The 26,388-nt window shown below is 40.2% G+C and overlaps 1 protein-coding gene across 2 annotated transcripts in view; it reads right to left on the reverse strand.

Moving 5' to 3' along the window:
* man1a2 (mannosidase, alpha, class 1A, member 2) overlaps nt 1-26,388 on the reverse strand; it is a 119,850-nt gene that overhangs the window by 83,788 nt on the left and 9,674 nt on the right. For both annotated transcript variants that reach the window (XM_015043580.1, XM_015043581.1), the window contains exon 3: nt 9,964-10,225. In XM_015043580.1, coding sequence (XP_014899066.1) covers nt 9,964-10,225 — 262 coding nt within the window. The remainder of the gene's footprint in view (nt 1-9,963; nt 10,226-26,388) is intronic.

Here is a 26,388-nt window from a genome sequence, read left to right on the forward strand (position 1 = left end):
TGGTTTCAAGCTGCTCTCAATCTAAAGGCTCAGTAAATATGGAAAATATATATATATATATATTTGGAGCACATTAGCATTTCTGAACAGTTTTAATCGAAGAACAAATGTGGGATTGGAACTGGATGAAAGAAGCACCATGATATATACCCGCTGTCCTGTTCAATTCAATCTGCTGATGGCTTCTCTAGCTGGACGCTGATTAAAATTTGGCCTGATAAAAACTACTGGCATCATTAAACAACGTTATGGGAGATCTGCCACTTCCAGGCATGACTGAGTGAATATTAAGCCAAAGTCCTTATTAAAAACAGATTCTTTTCTTCCAAGGAGATCTTTGTTGGAACTCTTGAGTGATGAGTAAATAATGAGAATCTATTACCACCCTGGTTCAAAACTGTTTAAATAAATCACTGGATAAATAAAGCCTTTCCTTGCTCTAGATAACAGGGGGAAGCTGTAAAAAAAAAATACAAAAGCAGAACGCTACAAATGAAAACACTTGATAAGCGGACTGCAAGTGTGAAAAAGCAGGACGTGTGGGTTAGTTTGCCATCCTGGAGCTTTCAAGACTTAACAGCATGCCAAGAGAAGCAAATGTTGCTAACATTCAATCTGGAGAGGTTCACAAGAGCATTTCCAAACAATTAAAACAGTTCTACAGTGAGAAACATTGTATGTTGGAAACAAGTAGGATTGCTGCCAGTCTTCCTAGGAGTGGATATTCTGGCAAATTTACAACATCCAACTGTGCCAACCTCAGAGAAACTCTAAATTGGAGATTAAAGTACAAGACATCCAAGAGAGCCAAACCACGCATCATCTTCGTGAGCTAAATGTGATCCCATTTGAAAGTTAAAGCTTGACTGTTGATACAGGACAGGTTTCCTAGGCCCCCTTCATTCGTAGGTTCAGTACAATATTACAGTACTGAGATCGCCCAACAAAGTCCATTGATTGGTGAACAGAAAAACGCCAATCAAAGGTCTTGCGTCAAGTGCGAGACCTCCTAGTGCGTCATGTTTGTCGGTGCAATACTATGACATAAGGTTTGGGTTCAACCCTGCCTGTCCAGAGACAGTCCAACTTGTGGTGGAATCACTCTCTTCAATACTCCGGATCACAAAACAGCCTACGCAACCAACCCATGCTCAGTGAAAACAAGGCAAATGTGTTCCAATGATCCAGTCGAGGTCCAAATCTCAACCTGATTGAAATGCTGTAGAGGAACCGTTACAGAGCTGTCTAGAAACAAATGCTTCCAAACTTCAAGAAAATCAATCAGGCATATAAAGAGCTGTGGGCCACAACAATGTGGCAGACTGGTAATGCTAACCACTTCATGTTGACCTATGAGTCTGAACAAACCAAACAGCAAAATATGCCTTATAAAATAAACAGATGAATTGATGATTTGCGCTTTAGAGGATTTTAAAAGCTTTACGTCTATTGTCGAATGCCTCAGTCAGAGCAGCATCGTGAATTGTCTTTTGATGGCTTTATGCTCTGCACTCGGCAATAACAAGAGGTCAAAACGTGGAATCTGAAAACACAAAAAAAAGCCAGCCTGAAAAGAGCGATTATCATCATCATTACTACTCTGAAGGTCTCCCTCTCTCCGTCTAAGATTTCCTCCAGCAAATTAAGAACACAGTGTCTTGACAATCGATATACCGTGATAATGTCGTCCTCTGAAATCCCTGATCCATTACACCCAACAGAGAAGATGTCCACCATCAATCACAGGCTCCCAGTTCCCTGCAGTGCCTCTTTCCTCTAACAACTTATCGAAGTTGTAGAATTCAAGAGATGACTTTCTTTTCCTTGTCAAGAGAGAAAACTTTACCTTAGTTGATAAAACTGTATGGGCATGTTGGGAAAGTTTCCTCCTTATACATTTTGAGCAAGAAGACATTTTTCAGCAGGTCCAGGTGCAGAAATGTTGACACATTTTACAGAAAACCCCCCCACACATACTTATAAAAATGGCAAAAATGCATGCTGGGATTTTACCCAAAGAGAAATCCTACTGAATATAGTCATATTTTGTCCTTTTATCGGGCTAATAACGGAGAGAGAGAGAAAGCCGACTTGGAGACAGAGCTGTTGTACCGAGGCAGGAGCCCAGAGGGGGAACACGCCACCACAGCGGGACTCCGTCTTCTGCCAGATACAATGTCACTCTCTCTCAATCACCTGAGCTCTTATTGGTGGAGCTCATTAGGTCTGCCCTGTACTAACGACAATCAGGACTCTCCCAGTTTTACAGCCTCAGAAAGGATTAAGTAGCAGCTCTCCAGTGAAAGACAGCCCATCTCTTACTTCTTAATACTCTAATAAAGATCCATGGGCTCTAAACAAGGGCTAAGGCGAGTCAAATACAGTGAGACTTTCAGACAAAAACATGGAGATGCCTGGGAAATTCAGCTGGTGATGAAAATCACAGTTTTCACCCTAATCGGACTGATGAGCAGTTGGTCTGAAATTCAAAAATCCAACACTTTTTTGATCAGTCAAGATCAGAAAAGAGTGCTACAGAGTCCCGCTGACAACACACTTCGGTGTAGAAGTTGTTACTCACTGAATAACACTCAAAGTTAGCTTTTGTTAGCACCAGCGACATGTTTATCACCAAGTCAGAAGTAGCACAGAGATGTGAGGAAATTATTTTCCAAGAAGGATGTGAGTTGTTCACTCAGAGTTTAGCACAGCAGAGTTTGACATTCCTCGATCCTGGTCATTTCGCTTCTTCTCCGTTCTACTTTGGTACTTTTAGTCATATTGTACCCGAGGTTTTGGGAACAAAAAGCAGCCATCCACCACAAACACCAATTCCTACCATGGCTATACCTCTTTAATTTGTGAGCAGCCCAACTTACCAGAAGCCTAATGCAAGAGTGCTAAACACCCTAGAATCAAACTGCTCTATTTTATCATTTAGGCTTTCTGATGTTGACTATTGTTCATCCGACCATCCATTGACTTCCTCTTAATCAAGAGCAGGTCACGATGGCTTTGAGTCTACTTTGGCAAAGGGATACATCCATAAGGTGCAGGATCTTGAGTACTGGACTTGGCCACCCAAGTCTTTGACTAACTTCTTCAGACAGGAAGTAGCATCATCTCTACTGCAATTTGCCCTTTGATGACTATGTTCATCACCCCATCTGTTCAGCAGAAATAAATAGATTGTTAATGTTAGATTAGTTTTATTTATCGGACTAATACCGATATGTTAAAAAAAAAGGCCAATACCAATGTGTCGTGGATCCCTACTTTCTATTATTTTGTTATCCCTCAGTTGTGAGACAATTGACTAATACAACAGGATGTCTCTAGATGAAACCTTTAATGTTCTCCAACTAAATAAAAGAACCTTGCAGTGACTAAATGAGAAGAGATTGTTTTAGTATTCCCCTGGAAAAACAATGAACAATAAAAGTGTACATTTTAAGGAGCCACACAGCAATAATCTATGACTGAAAAGGGTAAAAAGCCCAAACAACTAGAAGGGAAATTGCTAAATATGATGTGAAAAGCGTAAATGAAGAGTGAATAAAAGACACAATGATGGATGAAAATATAGCTGCACACACACAAATAGAGCCAGGATGGAGTAATGTTCCAGGCCGTCGGTCAAACATTGTTACGAATCCCAAGCAGAAAGGAAACAGTGACTGACGATTGCTTGGTGTGAGGGCTGAAGGAGAGGATGTGGATATCTTTCCCTGCAGATATCTCATTCTTTTATTGGAAACCACTGTGGTCTCCGCATGCACCGACACCTCTGGATAGTACCTTTCAGGCTGTGCTGAGATGAGGCCGCTTCGGCCATTGATTTTTCTGGACTTTGCAGCCACAGTCCATAGCTCTGCGGGGATGCGGCGTATGCTCCAGCGCCAGCCGCAAATCTGTAAATCTCTGCCTTTCTCGCTCTGAAGTCACAGCTGAGCGAACGGTGAGCCAAATCGACAGGCAAGCTCCAGGGAGCTCCAACAGAGCGCCCCCCTCCTGATGAGCCAACTAGGATCATTTATAGACTTTTTTTCTCCCCCCACCTCCCCTTTCCTCTTCCCTTTGCAGCGATTATGCACTGCAATTAGCCGTAATCACCCGCCAATTTTGGGAAGGCTGAATAACTTCGCTAAGACAGACTTAATCAGAGTGGGTCTGTAAAGGTGAAAATGTTCCATTTAAAATTTGTGTTGGGAAAAGAAGACTTCTTTATTTACTAAATTATATTTAATCAGGATTTGGCACTTCCATAAGCACATGAACATAAAAAAAATAAAGCACTGCAAATTGAAGATAAGCCCTGATCAAAAGCGCTCCACAAAGGAATTGTTCCCATCACATCTTTTTATGCATAGAGGGTTTCTCATAAAACAGCCATATCGCTACACAAGCTGCCTCTGACTATTCATAAATTACTAATCGAGTTGGTCAAGTTGGGTTCAGATGGGTTAGTGCGGAGTGCTACCCTTAAAATTTATTCAGAAGTGAAATGAGAAGCACAAACATGTATGAAGCTATTTACAGGGGCAGTATTATGCATTTTCCAGGCCCATAGTGTCATTTTATAACCGATATAAATTACTATGGCACCATCAGTTGTCATAAATATTCTGTACATATCAAATATGACTTTAAATATGACTTCATGATTTAATGCTTTGAAATTGGGCCTCCGTCTCTTTAAAAACTGCTGATATAGTGCTCTTCCATTAACCCTTTAACATTTTTACCAGCTCAATATAACTTGAATGAGCTCATCAGGCGTTCTACTAGGTGTTTGCCAATTCCAGCTGGCTAGTTTGTAGGAGTTGAATGGGGGAATTGTGGAGGAGTGCTGCTCTGTCAGGTCCAAGTTGTGAAGCTTGGAAACTGCAGCTCCAAGGAAGAGCTACGTCCTCGAAGGCGAGGCTTGGTCCACTTAGGGGTTTTCAGTTGCCATGGAGATTAAAGGATTTCTCAAACATGGATGAAAGAATCTAGGCATCATTCCAGGTGTGTTTTTGATGAGGAAATAACATTATAACGTGATGTAAAGCTAAAAAAAAAAAAGTCAATGTTACATAATACAGCCCCTTCAAAAAGAAAATCGAAAAAATTGCAGACATGTCTGATTTATTTTGGCTTTCACAATCACATATTCACAAATTTTATTGTGGAATGCAACTCCAGATTATTTGTGGAGAAGGCGCTTCCTTAAAAAACATAAAATAAGCATTATTCATAAATTCATAGAGGCAAGCTGTGCTTTCAGAAGGCCATTGTTGAAATCTGTGCTTTCCAACCAATCAGAAGGCCTCTAAAGTGAACCCAATTGCGGCACACCTGCAAAATAAAATGGTCAATGAAACCCAAGGCTGGGAAGCTCTGCTTTCTGTCAGCTTAGCCACAACACAGCTGCTCGAAAGAGCCGGGAGAGGAGAAGAAAAAAAAAGAAAAAAAAAACAGTCTGCTGCCATGAAGCGTTTTGTCACGATAACTACGATACAAGCAGCCTGCAAAGTGGCAGTGACAATCAGAAGCTAAATAAGTCTCCATCACCACAAAATGGAAGAGAAATTAAAACTTTTAGCAAAAGGTTTTATAGATGGATGATCAGATCACTGCTGCTGTAAACTGTTTTTTTTTTTCTTTTCTTCTTCCACCACTTCAGTGTTTCTGGAGCTGTTGGAGCCGTTCGGTCTCCCACGATGCCGACCAGGCGTTGTACGGGGATCGCCGGGCCCCACAGAGGGACGGACCCCAGCTGCTTCCTGAAGGTGAGCTGTGCTATGTGGCACTGAGTCCTTTAAACATGTGGGCTCAGGGGTGGTCTCCATGGAAACGGCTCGTTTGCTCAGCACATTAGCGGATGCGCAACTGGATTGAGATCTGGGGTCATTTGGAGGCCAAATGTGCTTTATTGTACTGCCAAGAGAGAGTAATGTGATTCTTACTTTTGTTCTGCTTCTATGCGTCGTCTGTATTGTGGTGAACTTTTGTGCAATGTGGCTTTTTATTGTGTAACTTAATATACTCATTTTAGTAAAAAAAATAAAATAAAATAAAAAAATAAAAACAACCTTTCATTTATTATTATTCTCTTTTTTTGGGAAGGATCTTGTAAAGTGGTATTGCACTGTGATGTGTTTTTCTATTGATTGTACTTTGAGGGACTACAGATGAAAGCTAGCCTTCATGGCTAACTCTGGCAAATTATGTGATGTGAATTGTCCGTTTTGAAACAAACAGGCCTTTAATAGAGCTTATGTATGTCTGCCAGATTCCTTTTGTTCCTGTAGTGCAGAGGTTCCCAAACTGTGGGGCGCGCATCCTAAAGGGGGCGCCGTGGGGGAAAAAGCCCCCCCCCCAAAAAAAACCATGAACACTGTCTGCGCTGGGTTTTTACCTTAGAATGGCCAACTCTCTGTTATTCCTATGTCAATTTGATACAGTAGAAGCTTCCACACTTCCCATATTTGTGTCCTCTGTCACTTTTATCAGCAGTTAAAACTGTTTAATCCGTTGCTAACATGTTGTAACCTGTTTTTCCAAGCCGCCTTTAAACGCAACATGAGTGCTACGACGCTCGCGCTGGGTTTCCACCTGTGAAGGAGACCTGCTGCTGCTGTGCGGAGCTATGCAGGTTTGTGTTAGAATCACGGCAGCAAACCAGCAAAACGCAAAGAACTTTTCAGTTTTTCCCTCCAAACTAACCGACTGAGTTGAGTAAAGCTGTTGGATGCAGGTAATGTTAGCTAAAAGATGACTAGCTAATATCAATACAGAACCTTAAGCTTGTCAACAAGTAGCAACTGAAATAAGACTAGGTCTGGAAGATATGTTTGAAAAACGTATCACAATATAAGGATTTCATGTCAGTCGATAGTTAATTATTGATTGTTTTTGTTTGTTTTACGTATCTGACATGATCCACAAACTGGTGGTGTGAACTTTCCCGTTGTTTTTTTTTCGTCACATCTTCTTCTCGAGATCTTCTGCTCGTTTTCTTCTTTTGCTGCTCTTTTAAATTTTTAAGCAGTTATGAGAAAACAGGTTGTTGCTAGGTAACCAAAGAGTGAGTGAGTTAGTTGATGCCACTCATCGTATATAGCTAGCTGTGAGCAGCTAATCTTTCTCCTCTGCCTACGTCCTCCCAGAATGCTACGGGGTTCTGGATCAGAGTTCGAGGAAATTATTGAATATCCCATCAGATGTATTACTGATTTATCATATTTATCATGCGTTTACCACAATACATATTGTTATTGATTTATTACACAGACTTAAATAAGATCAAATTAACTCACAAGTAACTTTTAAGCAAAATACAGGAGTTTGTTTTAAGTCAGTAATTCTTCAATATTGATAAAAAGTTGTAGTTCAACTGGCAGATTATTTCACTCATAACATGAGAAAAATGCCTTGTTAAAAGTGAAATGAGCTGCCAGCAAAACTACAATGTTTTCATCAATATTTTTTTTATTCAAAACAAACTCCTGCAACTTGCTGAAAAGTTAATTATAAGCCACTATTCTTGAAATAAGAGAAAACCAATATATTTGCACTAGAAACTAGATCTTGTATTCTTGCAGTGATTGTTCAATAAACCAGCTCTGATTCTGGCGCCAATTGCAGACACTTTCTGTGGTGAACGGTGTTGCCAGAATGGGCTGCTTTTGAACACATTTGGCTGGAAAAGAAAAACAGCTTTTGGCGGGCTGTGAAAATTTGGGCCGCTTTTCACAACATTTAGTGGGATTTTAGAAAATGTTCAGAGGAAAATGCTTTTGAAATAGTTGTCATGTGGCAGCAAAGCACAAAACATGATGTTCCTAAAGCAGCGTTGTGAAATAAAAAGGACACAGTGCTACAAAACAAACTCAATTCTCACTGTGTCCGTAGAGTCAAGTCCTTCAACACTCCAGTTTTATCCAGTTCTGGTCAGGAAATAGCAAAGGACAACCAAAAATTGTCAAAAGAATCAAAGTTATTCACTCAACCTGTGAGTGGTCATAATGTTATGCCTCTTCATACTTGTAATCCAGTGTACATTTTCAAATAAAATCTCATTTTAGAAATTCCCAATTATGCTAAAATGTAACAGCAATATGCAAATTCACTCTTTTTTCTTTAGCTCTGAGCCAACAATATTTCATAATGCGACAGGTTAATAGAGCTGGTAGCGTCAATAATTACATTTATTCCACTACAATCGTTTTGAAGAGTTGTGTTTTGATTTGGCTGCTGTCAAACATTTCTCTGAAATGTTGCTAAATATGGCAAGAAAGTTGTTTAGTTGGCAACAGTCGACTGTAAACGTGCAGACATGAGCTGGAGGGAGGGTCTGCTGGTCAAACGCCTCTCACAGGAGAGCAGAAGACGACTGTGGTTGATTTTTGTTAAGGTAGATAAGATTGTTGAATAATATCTGCTTCACCGGTGCCGATAAATTGGTCAGCTGATAAATCAGTGCACCCCATCCTGATTATGCTATGAAATGCCACCAAAAATGCACATAACTAAAAAGGAAGGTTCTGCTCCATGGAAGTGATTTACTGCTTTCTATCTGGATGCGACGCTGACGAGCTCATCGATGCTGGATCATCTCCCTGAACTTGATCAACATGCGGGCCAAAGAGCAGCCTGCAACCCGGATAGGAAAGAGGAACGGCTCCCATATTCCACTCACTCAGACTCTTCTGCTGCGTGTTATGAGGCTTTCTCCTTGGATTTGCCAGGCAATCAGGAAAGGATGGTAGGGAGGAAGGGGGAAGGATTGTGCTGCGCTGTTGCCCATACAGCTGCTTCATTCTTTCTCATTTGGGGGTGTACGGCATTCTCTCTGCATGGCAATTATGAAAGGGAACAAAAGAGGCTTTTAGAGACAAAGGCAGTTTCTGGAGAGGAGAGAGCCCGCTCCTCGGCACAGCGAGCGTTCCGACTCCGAGTGCCGTTTCATGAGACACGACACGAGGCAATTATGCGAGGAAACTTGCACAGAGAGAGAGATGGGGGGGAAAGGAAGGAGAGCAGAGAGGAGAGAGATACGCTGGGGCTGGCATCGCGTGTAAAGAGAGCAGCACCAGATAGCACCATCTGCATTCTGCACATGCACTGTCTGTCTGGCCTGCTGCTGCGGCCTTCACCAGGCGCTGGCTCGGAGACAGGGCAGCAGGCGACGGGAGGAATTCAAGCGTGCGACGTACAGTCGGATGCGCTCTGGCTCTGTGGGTCGTAGGTTTGGGGCTGAACCGCACCGCACCACTCTGAAAGCAACGTTCATTAGACGCCCGTCAATCCCAGAGAGGAGTCTCAGTGGATGTGAGGATTTAAAAAGGATAAGATATGATTTTTTTTTCCCAGTTATTCATCTGAGAGAAATAAATGGGGAAAAAACTTTAAATAAAAGTGTGAGTGGGCCTACTTATCCCAACGTTGACAAGTTTTATGCCCCAGTCAGAGACAATTCTGTTTTCCTGACTACTGTATTTTCCAGAATATACTGCAAAACACATAATCTTACCAAGGATTTCTGGTCTAGTTTCTAGTGCAAAATATCTTTGAGCACTTGAAATAAGATAAAACATGAATGACTTAAAACTAGTGCAGCAGTTCAGCCTGCAGGACACAGGCAGAGCTATAAAGGAACGGTGTAGTTCTGCAGAAAAAGCTGAAAATTGATGTCCACAAATATTCTCCGTTTAGTCTGACGGAACTTCAGCCATGTTTCAAAGAAAGATAAAACCAGGGAGGAAAAATTGCAAAGTATTGACCCAGGAAGACTCAATACAAATGACAACAACACCTTTTCTTTTCTTATAAAACCCCCAAAAAGCAAACTCTAAAACACAATAATCATCCGACAATTCTTCACTACCAAAGCTTCAGTCTGCCAACTAACCTCCCAGTAAAACGCTGAAGGTTATCGCTTTAACACATTACCACAAAATCCAACAAAGACATTCTTACCTCTCTGATCTTATCCCGCTTTTCCTTGGCGTCTGCCTCAGGCGGCTCCCCGTCGCTGACTCCGACGACCTTGGGCATGGGGACGGGCGGTAAGGGTTTGGGCCCCGCCTCCTTTTTCTTCAGGTCCTCGATGATTTTGGCCTTTTCCGTCTGGATCTCGGCCTTCACCTCCTTGCGAGACTTGCGCAGCTTCTCCTTCGCCTCCTGCAGCGCTCGTTCGTGGTCGGCGCGAATCTTATTGCGTAGGCTCTCCTCCTCCTCCCTGTGTGGGGAAAGGAGAAACAGGAAGGTAAGTCCTAACCGCCACTAAGTGGGTTTGCAGATTGTACATCTTAGAAAAGCAGAAGTGGAGCCTTCTGCGCAACCGATAAAAATGCAGTAAGTGGTTTCTGGATGGCAAGTCAACATAAAAACTTGTCTTTTCCAGCAGCCATTGTACAGAGCAGACAGCAGTAAAACCAGCTGACCAAATGTGCTGGAGCTCAGCTAGAGTTGCTAGGTAACAAGCGCAGTGTCCATCAAATGTGACTTCATGATCGGGAGGATTTTGAAATGCCTCATTTTCAAGACACCAAAAAACATAAACTTACTGTCAAAAAATGTTTGGGGACGCACCGATCCACTTTTTTCACTTCCGATACCGATATCTGAGGTTTAGTATCGGCAAATACCGATCCGATATGGAAAAGCAGAGCTAAACGGAATGTTTGTTTTTTAAACATACATAAATATACTGAATTACAAATTTGTTTTTCCAACTCTGCACCAGTGCAGCACACTTAAATGCACCGATAGTTTCACAAGCCTGGACAGACATGGAAAAACAACTTTAATCTGTTTAATCAGTGATATTAGGAGAACAACAGCCAATATAAATTAAAGAAACTGACAAAAACAAAAGGTTGACTTTCTTGGTCCAATGTAACAAATAAAAACTACAAACCTCGTTTCAAACGGTTCAAAAAGTGTAATTAGAAATTCTAAATATAATTAAATAAATAAATAATATAATATAATAATAAATAGTAAAATAATGCTCTCAGAGCACAAAGCGTAGAATTAGACCAACTAGATCTGCTCCTATGGACTGGGCATCAATACCCAATCCACAATTTTTTTTTCAACATTGTGAAAAATACAAATATTAATATCGGATTGAAACCCAAATGTTAACGCAAAAAGCTTCCATGTTCATCTCTCAGTACAATCTCAGGCCCTGTGGGAAATTACTCTGTCTGCGTTCTCTACAAACAAACACTTTGTGCTCCGGCTTTAAGAAGAGCGCATCTGGAGATAAACATTTAATAAAGAACTTCCTATTTGCCATTTTCGATTGTTGAGATGCTCCATGAAGCAATCGACCGCTGCACAAAGCAGAATGAAATTCACACACTTTTACTTCAGATCATTATGAAGAAGAAAAAAAAAGCCCCAAAAACCATCACTTCCTCCTGGGAAACCGAGCCTCACTGATCCACGTTGGCTCCAGGAAAGACGAGGAGTCCAGATGAAACCCAAACGGGCACCGCCACGACGGCGAGGCACCCGGCTGCGCCTCCGGGTGGCGGTGCCGCGCCACGGGGCTGTTGACTTTGCTCCGTCCCGTGAGGATGCAACTCCAGTAATGAAAAACAAACACGGCAAAGGTGTCAGCGGGACGACGGCGCTGTGCGGTTCTGTTAAAGGTCATGGAGGGAAAGAGCGGCTCTGAATCTCTCTGAGCCGTTTGCTGGACTTAAACACACGGCTGCAGATAAACGCCGGGAGATCGGCAGGGGGGAAGCTTTAGACGTCATTTATCATGTTCCTCCTCTCTGCTCTTGAAGCCGTGTAACTTCTGTTAATAATCTGTGGCTTCGGAGCTAAATGTTTCAAATAAATACTTTTCTGGCTACAAACCTGAGCGGTGCTGAAAGGTCCATTTCATGATTGAAAACTCTTATCTAAAAAAGAAACGAGACTTGCCCAGTGCAAGTCTGCAACCGTTACTATGAGAGTCTCCTTCCTGCTATTTATTTCAAGACAAATAGAAATCATCAAATGAAAGGGACACTAAATTTCTACTAAGTCTGGGAAAAAATTAAGTTTGTCCAAAATTAATTTCTTTATTTATTTTTTTTGTGCTGCGTGGTAGAAAATGTCACTGCAGGAGGAGAAAACTTGTGATGCTAACCAAGAAAGATGTATGGAGAGACTGAAGTTTGCTTGTTGTTGTTATTGTTTTTTGTTTGTTTTTTTATTTGCTTTTGTTAGAAATATTCCAAAACTTTGCACTGTTGAGTTTTGTTGGAATATGGAAGAAAAATGTCAAGATATTCACAAAAATGTGTTTTTATGAAAGTTCACAGCTCAGCTGCTGTGATGTGTTTGCATCCTCCTAGTGGAGGAACTCAAACTTTTTAATCCAGTTAATTCCAGAGTCTGTAATTAATTCATCACAATTAATCTCATTCCAAGTCGCTATTCAAAAACTGAACAGAGACAAAATAAGCAACAGGTTCAAATCAAAAACCCTTTTTGATGCTAAATTACTGAATAAATGCACATGTGAACCGAACAACAAAGATATTCATTGTTTCTAATCTGTTATTTAGGTTTTTTGGCCTTCAGTTGGTGCCGTTATACTCATTCAACTTTCAGGTATTTCAGGAACAACTGATCTTTCATAGAACTTCTTTAGAAATGTGGACTATGGACGCCGACATTAACGTTGGGAACATCTGTGCTAGCTGCTACATGTTTAGCATTGACATGCCATTATAGCTCGATTAGCTTTGCTAACTCCTACTAGCACAACACTGGTCTTTTCCAGCGTCCAATTAGATCATTTTTGGAAGCAAAAATTAAACCCAAGAGAAGCAGATTTGTGGTCCATTGTTAATTGTGCGTCAGGTTTACAGGCGTACCAGAAACACATGATCACAAAGGCTCTGACTGGAAGCTTTAGTTTGTTGAAGAAAAAATAAAATATGATTAATTGCCTCATAGATAGGTCTTGACATTACATACGTCAGCAACAACAACTTAACAGCAGTGAAATCTATTGGCCTAGTTCTAAATTTATATCCGTGTCCAAAATAGTTTCGCAAAAACAAATGCTTCAGAGCTGCGGTGTCACAGTCACTTGAAAGCAAACATGTAAGTTGATGTTTTAACGACCTTCCAAGTGACCCACACAGGAACTGAAGACCTGCTGAGATCTGTGTGGACTCAGCTGGGAAAGGTTCAACCTCTAAGCGGATGAGGAAACCCTGGCGATTTCTGAAAATGCTAGTTGGAGATCTTTGTTTATGTCGAGAAAAAAGTTGGACATAAGCAAGCAAACAAACAAAAAAAAAAAATCAGATTTGAGTCGAATTCACCTGCTGTGTGAAAGCAGCTTTAGTCCCATTGTTTTTAAGGTAGAAAGTAAGACATTATTATGTTCACTCTTTGTGTTGTCACTTTCCAATGATGGTAAAAGTTGTTCCTTTTCTTCTCACAGAAATAAGCCTTTAGTGCTGCATCATGATGAGCAGATATGCTTGAGTAAGAACTTACCCCAGGTATAAAATTAATTTTAAAGCAAGAAATTATGAAATTTGATTCCGTATAAAATTGGTCAAATCTAGAAAAAGAAAAAAAAGGGGGAGAAGGGTCTCACAGAGTGATAACCAGGCACACGCAGTAAGGGAAGCTGTGGTGTACACACCGCTTTTATGAAACAAGGTGAAACAGATTCCCGTTTGATACGAGGCTGCAGCTGTAGACGCTCAGACCTAATGATGCCTTCATGTTCACATCAATCAGGGCACTCGCCGGACGTTTCAAAGAGACGCTGCGGCAGCGGGGAGAGCTTGTAGCCTTGCACTCAGGCAGAGTGATTGGGGAGACGAAGCGTTCCCTCCGAGACAGAAACGTGTCTGTCTTGACAGCGTTGCTGTGACAACGTCCGGGGAGCTTTGGTTTTTTTGTTGTTTTTTTTATGATCCCGAACAAACTCTGCTAAAAATGTAAGCAAAACGGCACAGGTACCATGAAGCCACAACAACAATGCTTCCCAGAGACTAAAGCCCGACATGACGAGGTTTCTGCTGAGGCAAATCTGTGATTCAGATAAGTAGGGACTGTTGGTTTGTCTTCTTGTTTTATAAAAATAGAAATAATGTTTCTCCCTCCTTTATAAAAACAGTTGAACACCAGGATGTAGTTTTCACTGGGTCCTCAAAGCCCATCCATAATAAGTTCCTGATCAAAATTGTGGCTAATCAGGAAAAAGAGCAGAGAGTGTCATCCTGCATTAACATCTCTAATGTCTGTCATCTCCCCTGAATAGCTGTCTGCTATTTAAAACTGTAAAACCAGCAGTGATGTCAGAGCAGAGGAAGCTAACACCACCGACTGTGTTTCCATGTTCTGGCTTCATTCACGGTCACACAGCGAGAGCGTTTCTGTAAAAACCAACAATCATCTGAGCAAACATGCAGAATGTTGAGAATATATTTAACAGTTTTCTACTAGGGGTTGGGATCCTGACTGAAAGACATTTTTCTGCATGTTTTAATCCCATTTGATTTAATGGAATTGCACTGGAACATACGACTCTGGACAAAATGAACTGCACTGAACCTCACTGGTGCTTATTCCACCAAATATTGATTTCTGAACTCTTCCTGAGTTAAAACACTAGTTTTGTTGTTTCTAAATGAAAATTAACTTGTTTTCTTTGCAGTATTGGAGGTCTGAAAGCACTGCATCTTTTTCGTTATTTTGACCATTTCTCATTTTTCTGCTAATAAATACTAAATATTTTCTTGGAATTTCAGAGACATGCTGTCAGGAGTTCACAGAATAAAAGAACAATGTTCATTTTACTCAAACATATACCTGTAGAAAGTAAAACCAGAGAAACTGATCATTTTAAGAGGTCTCTTCATTTCTTCCAGAGCTGCATAAGCCAAACAATCAAAGAGTTGTATCAAAATTAAGGCACAAACCTGCCAGTGTTTGCCTTGAACTTCAGACAACTGCTCAGCGTAAAAACATAAGTAGGACTAGGGCAGGAGTTTATTGAACTCCTGAAATATAATAGAAAAAAACTTTTCTATTTTTTAAACACAGACATGAACTGAATTACATGGTTTTGTTAACTATGCAGGAGTGCAGCACACTTGGATACATTAATAAGCTTCACAAGTTTGGTCAGACATGTAAAAACAACTTTCATTTGTTTCAATCTGTGCTATTAGAAGTAGAACAGTAAAATAAATGATAAACTGAAACAATAGTAATAGTATAGTAATACATGTAAAAAAACTGCAAATCTTCCAAATTGTGCAGAAAGTGCAATTAGGGATTCTAAATTTAATGCAAAATAGATAATATAGCATGACACCGCTCAAGAACACAAAGCATAGAATTAGACCGAATAGATTTGCCTTTACGGATCTGGCACTGTTACCGATATCCGATCTAGAATTTTTATCAATATCGGAACCAATACAAACATCAGATCAGTCCATCTCTACTTAAAACACATGGTTTTGATTTTAAGGATGTACTGCAGTAAAGCTCGGCTCCAGCAAATGCTAACTTTACATCATTAACACTGGTACTGTACAATACATGAATCGTTTCCAAGTCCCCGAGTTACACAGACTCCCATGAAAAGGTCCATCTTTCTTTGTTGTTCCTGTGAAAAACATTCACACAGCGAGGAAACCCTGAGTGTGAAAACCTGCAGGTGTCTGGAGGCTTTCAGAGTCTGTACTGGTTTGACATTAAGCACAGGCTGCACTGTGCACACATCTAGGCACCAGTGCAGTAACACGATCTGTCTCAGTAAAAGTACAATTGGAAATATAGTTTAAAAAGAAGTCTGGGGAGACAAAAAAAAAGGTTGGAGTAGCAATGTGAGGCTGTAAAATGTGTGTGGACTGAACTGTGAGGAAAAGAGGTGAGTGTACATCGCTGTGGGAAGAGTGGGTTAACCAAAGCTCCCAACTCTGCCAGGGATAGATGGGTGAATATTGACCACATGCGTCAAACCCGACCCATGGTGGCTAAATCCAGCCTGCAACAGATTTAAATGTGGTCCTCTAGACTCCAGACTCTAGGGGTGTTATCACACCCAATAGTCTGGTAGATTTGGTTGGATTGCATCATTTGTTACAGTTTCAGCTGCTGCCGTTCTCTTTGTGTCAAACGACCCAACCCTTTTGGAAAAGCTGTTCACCCCCTCACCTATGGATGGAGCTGCATTAAGAGCCACTGAAGGAAACAACACAGAAACCTCAGAAGAAGACACGAGCTCTACTTCCTTCTTGACAAACTGTAAACGAAAATGGAGTGGTGTCGGATTTTAGTGGTTGTAGGATTTCTCTTTGGTAAAACACCACGAGTCGTTTCTTCCACTAGTGCTACACTCACACGTTTGTTTTTGGTTTTATTCACGCAGAACGCTTCCCGCTGTTGGAGCAGTCTCTGATCCTCTTGCGTCTACACCAGAGGTGACTCCAACCGAACCAAGACCTCAGTTTATAGGCGTACCAGGGTTCAATTTTTTGGTCCACAGCAGAATTTGATTGCGTGTTCAGACCTTCTAGGCAAACGGACTGGAGTTTGTTTAAAGCAGACTAAACAGGGCTTGTGTGAATGCAGCCTAAATTACATCCATCAGTCCCTCCAGTTTTATGCAATTCTGTGTTCACAAAAATTCATGCAGAATCAACATATCACCACATTTCCCACACCAATACATAATTGTGAGGGGGTTTGTTTTGTAAATGTTATACAAAAATGATCAAAAACATTGTGTCTAAGTGACTTGGCTCCCACCTGCAGGTGGCAGTATTTCTTCAGCTGTTCTTGAAGTGAAGTTGGTCTGTGATTGATACATCGAGTAAGAAAAAGTCACATTTAACGTCACGCTTATGTGGAAATATTGCAAAATTTCTTTGCAAATGTTTCTAAAAATTAGCTTCACAAATTTTGATTGGAATTTTTTTGTTGTTTTTTTCTTCCAAGTTAAGTCCTGGAGGGGCTGTTTGATGTAAAAAGATTAGCAATATTATTTATTTTCAAAAAGTACTTACTGAATGCAGACAGTTGGTTACTAATATTTTTAACAGGTTGTCAATGGGCTGTATAAATACATTCTGGCACAACCAGCCCTTGAGAACAATTTTGATCTTTATATGAAAATAAAGGTTTTACACCCTCATATACATAGATAGAAAACAAGTAAACTGACTGCTGAAGAAAACTAAAAGAAAATGAAGTGACAAAAAAAAAACAAAGCTTTTACGCTAATGACGCACAACATGGAGAACATCAGGTTTTTTGTTTTTTTTTTACAATGTTGGGCCAACTGTGTCTAAAATAAACGTCTTCAAAGTTACGCAACATCGTCCTGGAAACGCCTCATAAATATTCATGCTGCCACTCGGCGTGCCTGACGTTAATTGATGGAAAACAGATTTTGTAGCATCAAGATGGCAGTTGCTGCATGCTCGTGTGATTGAATGGATGGATTTGCGAGTGTGCTTCCAGTAAACAGCACCGTGTCGAACCGCTGCGCATCTGTGATGAAGAGTGCGCATGAAAGCATTCCTCCTTTAGTTCAGGTCCTTTGATTGAGTTATTTTGCCAACATTGTGACAGTTACTGCGGCTGTGTAATTGTCTCTAGAACCGAGGAGGTTTCCTTTTCCCTCCCAATAAAAATCCTCTCTGCCCTTGAGGGAGAGAGCTGTGGGCAAAACGCATTTAGATGCCCAGATCTGAATTATGGCCATCTTGTGGGTTCATTGAGGCGTGAAAGCTGACCTCTTGTGCATGTGGGGGATTTTTAGGAAGCATTCGCAATACAAAGCGTGTTCTGACACCGTAGGTGTTGATGCCGATGCACGTACGGCAGCTTGTTAAATAATTCATGCCTCTCGAACTTTGTCACAGTTTAACACACCTGAGCTAACCTAGCAAACTGTTACACTTCTTCCAGCGGCAGTTCTGCAATTATAGACACTCAACGCCACCGCATCTGCTCAGCTGATGCTACCAGTTTTAATCTCTAACTTGGTCAGAACATGCAGAAAAATTAGCCCATAAGGCAAAAACAAAAGCAGAGTCCAGAGGAACTGATGCACCAATCTGATACAGATATCCATGCTGGTATCGATATTGGGGGGGAATATAGATTGGGTATCTGTGGCAATATTCCTGATCCGTAAGAGCACATCTATTCAGTCCAACTCTATGATTTGTGCCCTGAGGGAAGTCACACTTTATTATTTACTTTACATTATGGTTAGAGTTGCTAACTCTATCGGCACTTTCTGAACCGATACAGAAAAACAGTGATGAATTGTTTGTCTTTATTATTATTTTTTTTTACATAGGCTGTTATACTCCTTAATGAACTGACTGAACAAATTAAATTTGGGTTGTTTTCCCCTGTTTGTGGTTAAAAAAAAACGAAAGAAACATTTTAAGTCAGTTCAGCTCTGTGTTTTGGATCGGGTCATAACGGCCAACACTAAACCTCAGATGTCGCTATTGGAAGTGAAATAAGTGGATCGGTGCGTCTCTAGCAAATATGTGGCAGGCCGTAAAATCACTGCTCACAAACACTCAATAGGCAAATATTTGACAAAGCTGGTAGAAACAAGACCCAAAAGACCTGCAGCTGGAATTAGAAAGAAAGATGCTTCTAAAAAGTATCGTCTAGGGACACTATTCAACACTTCATTGATAAAGTGAATATCTTGAATCCCGCTCACTTTCCAACTACACAAAAGTGTGTTAATCTATAATGTAAAATCTCAATTAAAATAAATTCTAATAAAAAAACAAAAAAGGCAAAGAAGCTCAAAGGGTGGGTGCCGTTTCAAGGCACTGTACACAAATGTACCATGAAGCCAGCAAAGCTCCTGATTAGTCAGTCCAGTCTGGCCAGTCAGGCAGTAATCACTTCCCCATCCCATCAAACCTCCTGCGTCTCAGTTCTGTTTAGTCTCCGGTGGCATCATGTAACCTGCTGCTCGTCCCTTTCCATGACAACGGATAAGCAGCAGCAGTCGCCTGCCTGGTGGGGTATCCATGAGAAAGTCGTTTGTTTTTCATAAGTTGTGGAAATGAGGTTTAGCGGGTTGTGGCGATAGAAAGCATGCATGTTACCATAGCAACAAAAAAACCTGAATCCAGCCAGTTTAGTCGCAGCATTGATAAGCATATTAATTCCAGAGAAAACTCATGACATCCAACATGCAGCTCCTATTTTGCATGATGCTGACGTAAAATTCTCGTGCACATTTGCTTCTGCAACCACAAACTTCAAACAAACCCTCCTTTCAACCAGATTTTTTTATTTAACCAAAATGTGTAAAAGAATTCAGATATAATTTTTGTTTTTGGAAAATAAATAAATAACAGAGAGCTGAACAACTTGGAGAAATGTGTTGCCTGCATGTTAAAGAGTTTTATGGCTACAACAGAAAATGTTGAGTATTATCATTTATACCTTCAGTGACAAAGAGTGACCTTTATTAACCTTCTAACTTACTTAGCGCAGCAGATGTCATGGTTGGACAGTGGATAAGGAGCAGGGTTGCTCCGTCAGACCATCAGTTCACAAAACAACACATACACACGCGTGTGCACTGATCACATGTGGGATCAGTGCGGCCCTGCCAGACCACGCAAAGGGTAAAAATCTCATGGGATCAAAATGACCGTGGCAGGGTTAACAGTATTTGCTCTTAGTGTTATTTTCCTAACGGAGGTGAAGAAACATCAAAGTCCTCGGTCCAGTTCAAGACCGAAACGTTTACTTTCAAGTTTTAAGCCAATTGGTCAAATGTCGTTTAGCTTAATTTAAGATTCATAAATAATTTTCAAAAGATGTTTTCATTTACCAAAACAAGTAGCAATAAAGATGAACTTAAAAAAACACCAAAAAAAAAAAAAAAAAGCAATGCTGATGTTGCATTTTAGCGTATAAATTCACCAAAACGAACAACCAAAGGCTCCCGTACATCTCAACCAACCACTCAGCAGCACTACTGTCCGTCTCCAGGATTGCATTCAGGAATCATCCTGAGACTGTTGATTGGATTAATATGGGCAACAACTGGGACGCCTTTGGTGTTGAATTATATACTGCTCAAAAAAATAAAGGGAACATTTCACTTTAATTGTGTGTGTGGCTCCAAATCCAGGCCTCCATTGGTTAATAAATTTGATTTCCATTGATGATTTTTGTGTGATTTTGTTGTCAGCACATTCAACTTTGTACAGAACAAAGTATTCAATGAGAATATTTCATTCATTCAGATCTAGGATGTGTTATTTGAGTGTTCCCTTTATTTTTTTGAGCAGTGTATTTTCAAAGAGATGAAGCGAAAACATTCCATCAACTTCCCTAAAATGCCAACACTGACAAGCAGCTGAGCAATTTTTTTTTCTCATAAATAAGCACTAAATCCCAAAATGCATTTAAATGAAGAGCGTCTGTAGCCTTTATTTAAGCAACTTCAAAGGTTAGCACCAAGAATTTGTCCATTTGATTACATGTTTCTGCAGCAAACACTTTGTACACACAGCATTGTGCAATGGCAAAACAATTTTAAACCTTTTTGACTATTTTGGAAGGTCAAAGTTCATCCTTCCTGAGAGCATAAAAAGTTAAAGACTTTCAAATGAATTGAAATGTCAAAGGAAGTTGGGAAGATGCCACAAAATCAATATAAAAAGAGATGAAGGTAGGCAGATGATAGAAGATCACAGCGGCCAACTGGTTGGGGAATTCATAGACTGAATTTTTTTTAAGTTTGAGTGATCGATCGCCGATCAGAGCTGATCAAGCTGAAAAAGGCAGCAGCTGATTTCCCTGAGCATCTCTAATCAAGACACAAAGGACAACACATGCTACAAGTAGCCATAGCTTGTTTCTTCATGAACAATGAAACAACAACAACCCACCTCTCTGCTTTCCATTGTATTCTTTAGAACTATGTCTTTTCGCTAAGAAGCTACCATGACACACTCTTGCAGCTCAGTCGGTTCTTTTTCTTCTCTGGCCTTTAAAGGGCTGTAGTCCGTAGAGATGATAAATGGGAGCAGGAGGAAGGCACCACCCCACATGGACACCAGTGATGTTTCACACCTTCCTCACTAACAGAAGGCAGCCTGATAAACAAAACCAGCACAGACAAACAACGCATCATCACGCGTCCCTGCTTAATATAGAGGAGATAAATACTTAATCCATCATCGCAATCGCACGTTTAATTTTTTGCGGGTACGAAACGTGAAGGACCGTATCGGTTGTTGGGCGTGTCCCAATCAAGCTGTTAAGTCGTTTTACTCAACAAGCTCCACCCACACTAATATATACATAGAGCTGTTATTTTAGACAAATATCAAACTGCTACGCATGCAGAGCTGATCCTTTTGTGTTTTTGCGGCCTGAGGTTGGAAAGCAATTTCACTCGGAGCAGTGATTCATTACATTTTGTTCTACACTGTTACGCCTTTCAAAATTTGCAATTACTTTCAGAAATCTGGAGGGGGCTTCCTCACACACACACACACACACACACACACACACGACTGTTTGAATGATTGCACAGCAGTTTCAAAAGACCAGATGACACTGGAAAACAGACCTACCACACACACACTCAGCAGGAGAACTCAGCAGAACCCCGGGGGAGTGACACATTTGTTAAATATTTATTAGTGAATGCAAATGTTAACTTGATAAAATCTCAATCATATATGAACAGTTCAACTCTAGAGCCTAATTCTTGTTAAACAAGCTGTAGGTAACCAGGTCTGTTCAGTTGTTTTTTGCAATCACAACATAACTTATGCTACCATATTTAATACAGAATAGCCCTCTAATGAATTGACTTTTCAGTTAATGGTTTCTCTGAAATCTGTGTTTTAAACAGGCCATCTGCCACTTTATGTAGTCACACTTTCATTGTTTATGATCAAAAATATCTTCAAAGCAGCTTTAGCATCATAGCAGGTTCTCACTTATTCTTACTTTGCATGTGGCGGTCCAAACTTAAAGAAAAAATATGGAAATGTTACAAAAAGACTTTGGGTGTGAATGGCAATTTTACGATTTTTAATCTCCAGCATCATCAATTTATTCAACTTAAAGTCAAAGATGTTAATTCAACATCATTTTTGTTTCTAACCATTGTCCACTACCATAAAACCTGGACACGCACCGATTCGCTGGTTCTGACCACCAATCCTCACTTTTCTTTGAGGTCTTATTTTCCCCATTTCAATTTCAGGTGGGTTTATGGTGTCACATTCCTGCCAAAAACACCGAGGAGTAAATTAAACAATCACAACAGCGCGTTTATTAACAGAGAGTGCACAGCTCCGATCCAAGGCATTTTCCTTTATTTGCTGTGAACGCAGCACAGTTTGCAGTAAAATGTGCTAACTCCACCCATCTGGACGCTCTCACCAGTAACTTGTGCTCGTTCTCTGCTTAATGGGCTTATTTGTCAGTTTGGTGGCAGCAACTCATTCTGATTGGATGGAATTTCAACTCAAATCCAAGACAGCCAATCAGATCAATCACAAGAATTACTGCCCGCAACTGACAAATATGCCTGCTAAACCGAGAGAGCACATTTTACCGCTATTCATGCTGCGTTCATGGACCTGCGTACAAAAGGAAACGCCCATGATCAGAGTTATGCGCTCCTTTAGGTTATAAATGCATACTGTTGTGATTGATCAACATACTCCTAAGAGTTTTTACCAGGAATATGACGCCATGTTTTTTAAATACAAACCACAAAGAAAGATGGTGGTTCTTTAACAGACCTGGTAAATCTGAAAACAAAAATAGCAGATTTGACAAAATAACCCCCTTTATGCATCAACAAACATGTTATTTTTATTTCACCCACCAAAAAAACAGACTTCAGATTTCAGGCTGCCGTCTCACTTCTCTACTAACAAGTGTGGAAAATTTTCTTTTTGTGATTTCATCAACAGAATAAAGCGTTATTGAATGGATGATAGACTTTCCTTTGAAGGGAAATAGCGTGGTGATATAACATCACAAGATCTAGTCCTTTAGATCTGCCAGCCCAAGAAGTGAGCTTTTATCACTCTGAAAATCTGGAACCAGGGTGAATGGGTCAAATCAACAGTGATACAAAACAGGAATAGAAAAGCAAAATCATAAAACACAGACGACATATTTACAAAAACCAGGCCGGATCACATGCTGAGCTCCTACTTCTGCTTGTGGTTTTGCTGAAAAGTAGCTTTGTCGCCTAATTCCTAAAGACTTATTGGGGTAGCGTTCCCATATGTGGAAACTTGAAAACAATTACAGTTTAATTTTTTGTTGGCAGCTTAAATATTTTTTTTATTCTTGTTGAGCAGTAAAATGCAGCTTCTTGTCCCTAAACAACATTTAAAACTGTATGTTTGAAACAAAGTGGTTCAGATGTAAACTGTGTTCTTTTTACAGCCAGGATGTGTTTCTAATACGGAGAAAGTGATCGTTTTTGTACATTTCGAGTTTGTAAAATGACAGGAAGCAAGAACGTTGGAGATAACAGGAATGGATTTTTTGGCAGCAAGTGAGAAAATACAGCTGTGACGACAGCTTTAGAAAAAACAAGACAGCTCCACCACAGAAGAAAAAACAAAAAAACCGGTTTGCCAAATTCCTGCCGCAGCTGGAAATTTAGAAAAGCTCGCCACCCTCAAGCGACTGCATATCATTTGGTTCCTCTGCTGTTCTCAAACTCCAGCTGGCGGCGAAAACAGCAAAACGGATTTTTCCTCATTTCACAATATTACAGTAGAAGAGGAGAGGATATCCATCTTATTAATAGCATTGACCTCCTCGGGGAGCGGCCAGATCTCTGATGACCTCATCTGACCAGGAGGAGACCAGACATGTTGAGGAAAAAGAGCCGACGTTTTCATGCCAGATACAATTTTAAATAGAGTTAAAAAAAAGTTTTTTCTAAAAACAAAATGACAGAGATTTTCAAAAAGCAGCTTTTATTTCAATAGTCAATTCTTGTACGATGGAGCATTAGGGCCCGGTTACAAGAATTTTAATTTTTTTTAAAACAGCTATAATATTAGCAGATAAAAGATGTGCAAAAAGCAACAAAAAACTTTTTAAAATTAGAAGAAAAAAGTCTTGGAGTGAAAACGCTTAGCTATCAGGATCTGAAAGGAGCAGCTCAGTTTGTTTCGTCATAGTAGACGGTTGTTTGCATGTTTGTTGCAAAGTCCTTTTATAGATAATTAGTTGACGCTGATGTATTGAAAGATTTTGTATCTTAAGTATAACATCACCAGATGCTAAACATTCCACGTTTTTAGTTTTTGGTGTTTTTCTTGTAGGAGTTCTCATAAAATTGCAACTTTAAACTCCTAATATTACGATGTTATTCCCATAAATAAAATTGTACCTGGCCCTGATGTTCCATCATAGAGTTGCCCTAGATTTAATGTCCAGATAAATAGAAACTGTAAAACAGGCTTGTCAAACAAGATGGCCGCCCTGGGCACACAGACAGTGTGTCAGTGGGGGAAAAAAACATAAAATAAAAACTGTAATCTTCAAAAACTAAACATTTGATTATTCAATAAAAAGGATTTATCGTCTATCCCCAGGGACTCTTCGTGACCCCTCAGTGAACTTATCGAACAGCTGTCGTCAAACGACCTCACCATCAGCAGAACGGTCAACAGCTTTCTGCCTCTGGTCGTTAATAAGCTGAACCGCTGTTAGGATGATGCACTTCATATTTTTGAACTTATATGTTCATAGCCTTCCGAAGATTTTTGTGTTTAAGGCTATTTTCAGTGATTCAAGCCATCTGGGTTTGTGAAGTTCCTTCACATTTTTATCCAGAGTTATGTTTCCAGATTTCCCAGACCTTTTATCTCCTTTTGGGAGAATAAATGAAAAAGTTCCATTTAAATTTATCAGCTGGACTGATTGATTTTCAGATAAATGATGGGTGTGTAGTGCAGTGTTAATTAGAAATCAATCAGTTTTCCAGACTGAGCAGGAAGGCTGCTACTGGGTGTAGATTAAAATTAAAAATACAGCCGTGGTTATTAAACAAAACCAGGAGTTTACATTTACTGTCTGGACTTGAATAAGACCAAATTTCTCTTGCTTTAGGTCAGTTAGAATAGCCAGCATTATTTCAATTTGATAAATGCAACAATGAGGGAGAGAACGTGTTAAAGCCGCATTTTAAAAACAAAAATTCAGATAAATGAATTCCGCATTTTCTTGAGGTACGTTAAATTCTATGGTTTTCTTAAGTTACTTTCCTGAAAGTTTTCGCAAGATAACGAATCAATTTCCTGAGAAATTCACCTATCCCGAGAAAATGACAAATTCACACGTCATCTCCAGATAAGTGAACTAAATTTTCTCGTCGTCTCGAGAAAACGTCGGGAAATTAAATCTCTTATGGTCATGAAAACCGCAAGACAAAAAGCATATGTGGAAACTGTCAGCTCTCTGCTTCCATACATTCATGTATAAAATTAAAGGCTGCATCACTTACTCTGTATTTACATCATGTCTAATGAATCATTTTACCGTCATATGGGGAGGTAAGAGCCAACCAGACTGACGCTGCATCCATGTCTGCAGGTAACAGGTGTGTGTCTGATGTGCGTTTATATTTCCTGGCTGGTTTCTTGTACTCGTACAACGTGTCGTGCTCCAGAGTACAGAATGATCTTCATCTGGCCAGAACAACTGTGTAGAACAGCTAATTTCAAGCTGGAACATAATCTTACGCTCTCAGCAGCTCTTTTGCAAAGCATTATGCTTGTTTCATACTGAATGTTTACTCAAAGTGCCATTTTCTGGTTCGCTAGCTTTGCGGTTATTAATGACCTCCGTCTCTCGCTGCCGAGTGCTCCAGTCGGCTCAGCGTGTCAAATGTTTAGTTATTCCTCTACCGCCACTTATGGGAACGATCCTTTTCAAAGATGATGTTTTCGGCTAGCGTTGGAGGAGTCGCTCTTTGGGCTGGAAGCACGGCTTTACGCCACTTACAGAAACCCATTAGCCTCAGCGCGTTGACCCGACTGCTACAGGTCAGGGAAAAAAATAACATGTGGGAAATGTAAACAGCTTGGGGAGTATTTATGTACTGAAGCAAGCTGTGTCGACAAAAAGCTTTTCACCATAAGACGCATGTTTTAAATGCTAAAACCTTCAATAATTCTAAACATTATTGTTTGTGCTCCAAGTTTTAGCTCCTTTGGCTTTTGATCATGCTTTTCTTAAAGATTCTTTAAGATTATCACCGATACAAGATCAAATCATCTACTCCTGTCTTAACTGTGCTACCAGGTGGCTGATTACTGCTACAATACAGAAACACCTGATCAACCATGACAAAAAAACAAA

The sequence above is a fragment of the Poecilia latipinna genome, unplaced genomic scaffold (genome assembly GCF_001443285.1).
Source record: "Poecilia latipinna isolate Pla-1442-1.1 unplaced genomic scaffold, P_latipinna-1.0 Scaffold640, whole genome shotgun sequence".
Classification (NCBI taxonomy): domain Eukaryota; kingdom Metazoa; phylum Chordata; class Actinopteri; order Cyprinodontiformes; family Poeciliidae; genus Poecilia; species Poecilia latipinna.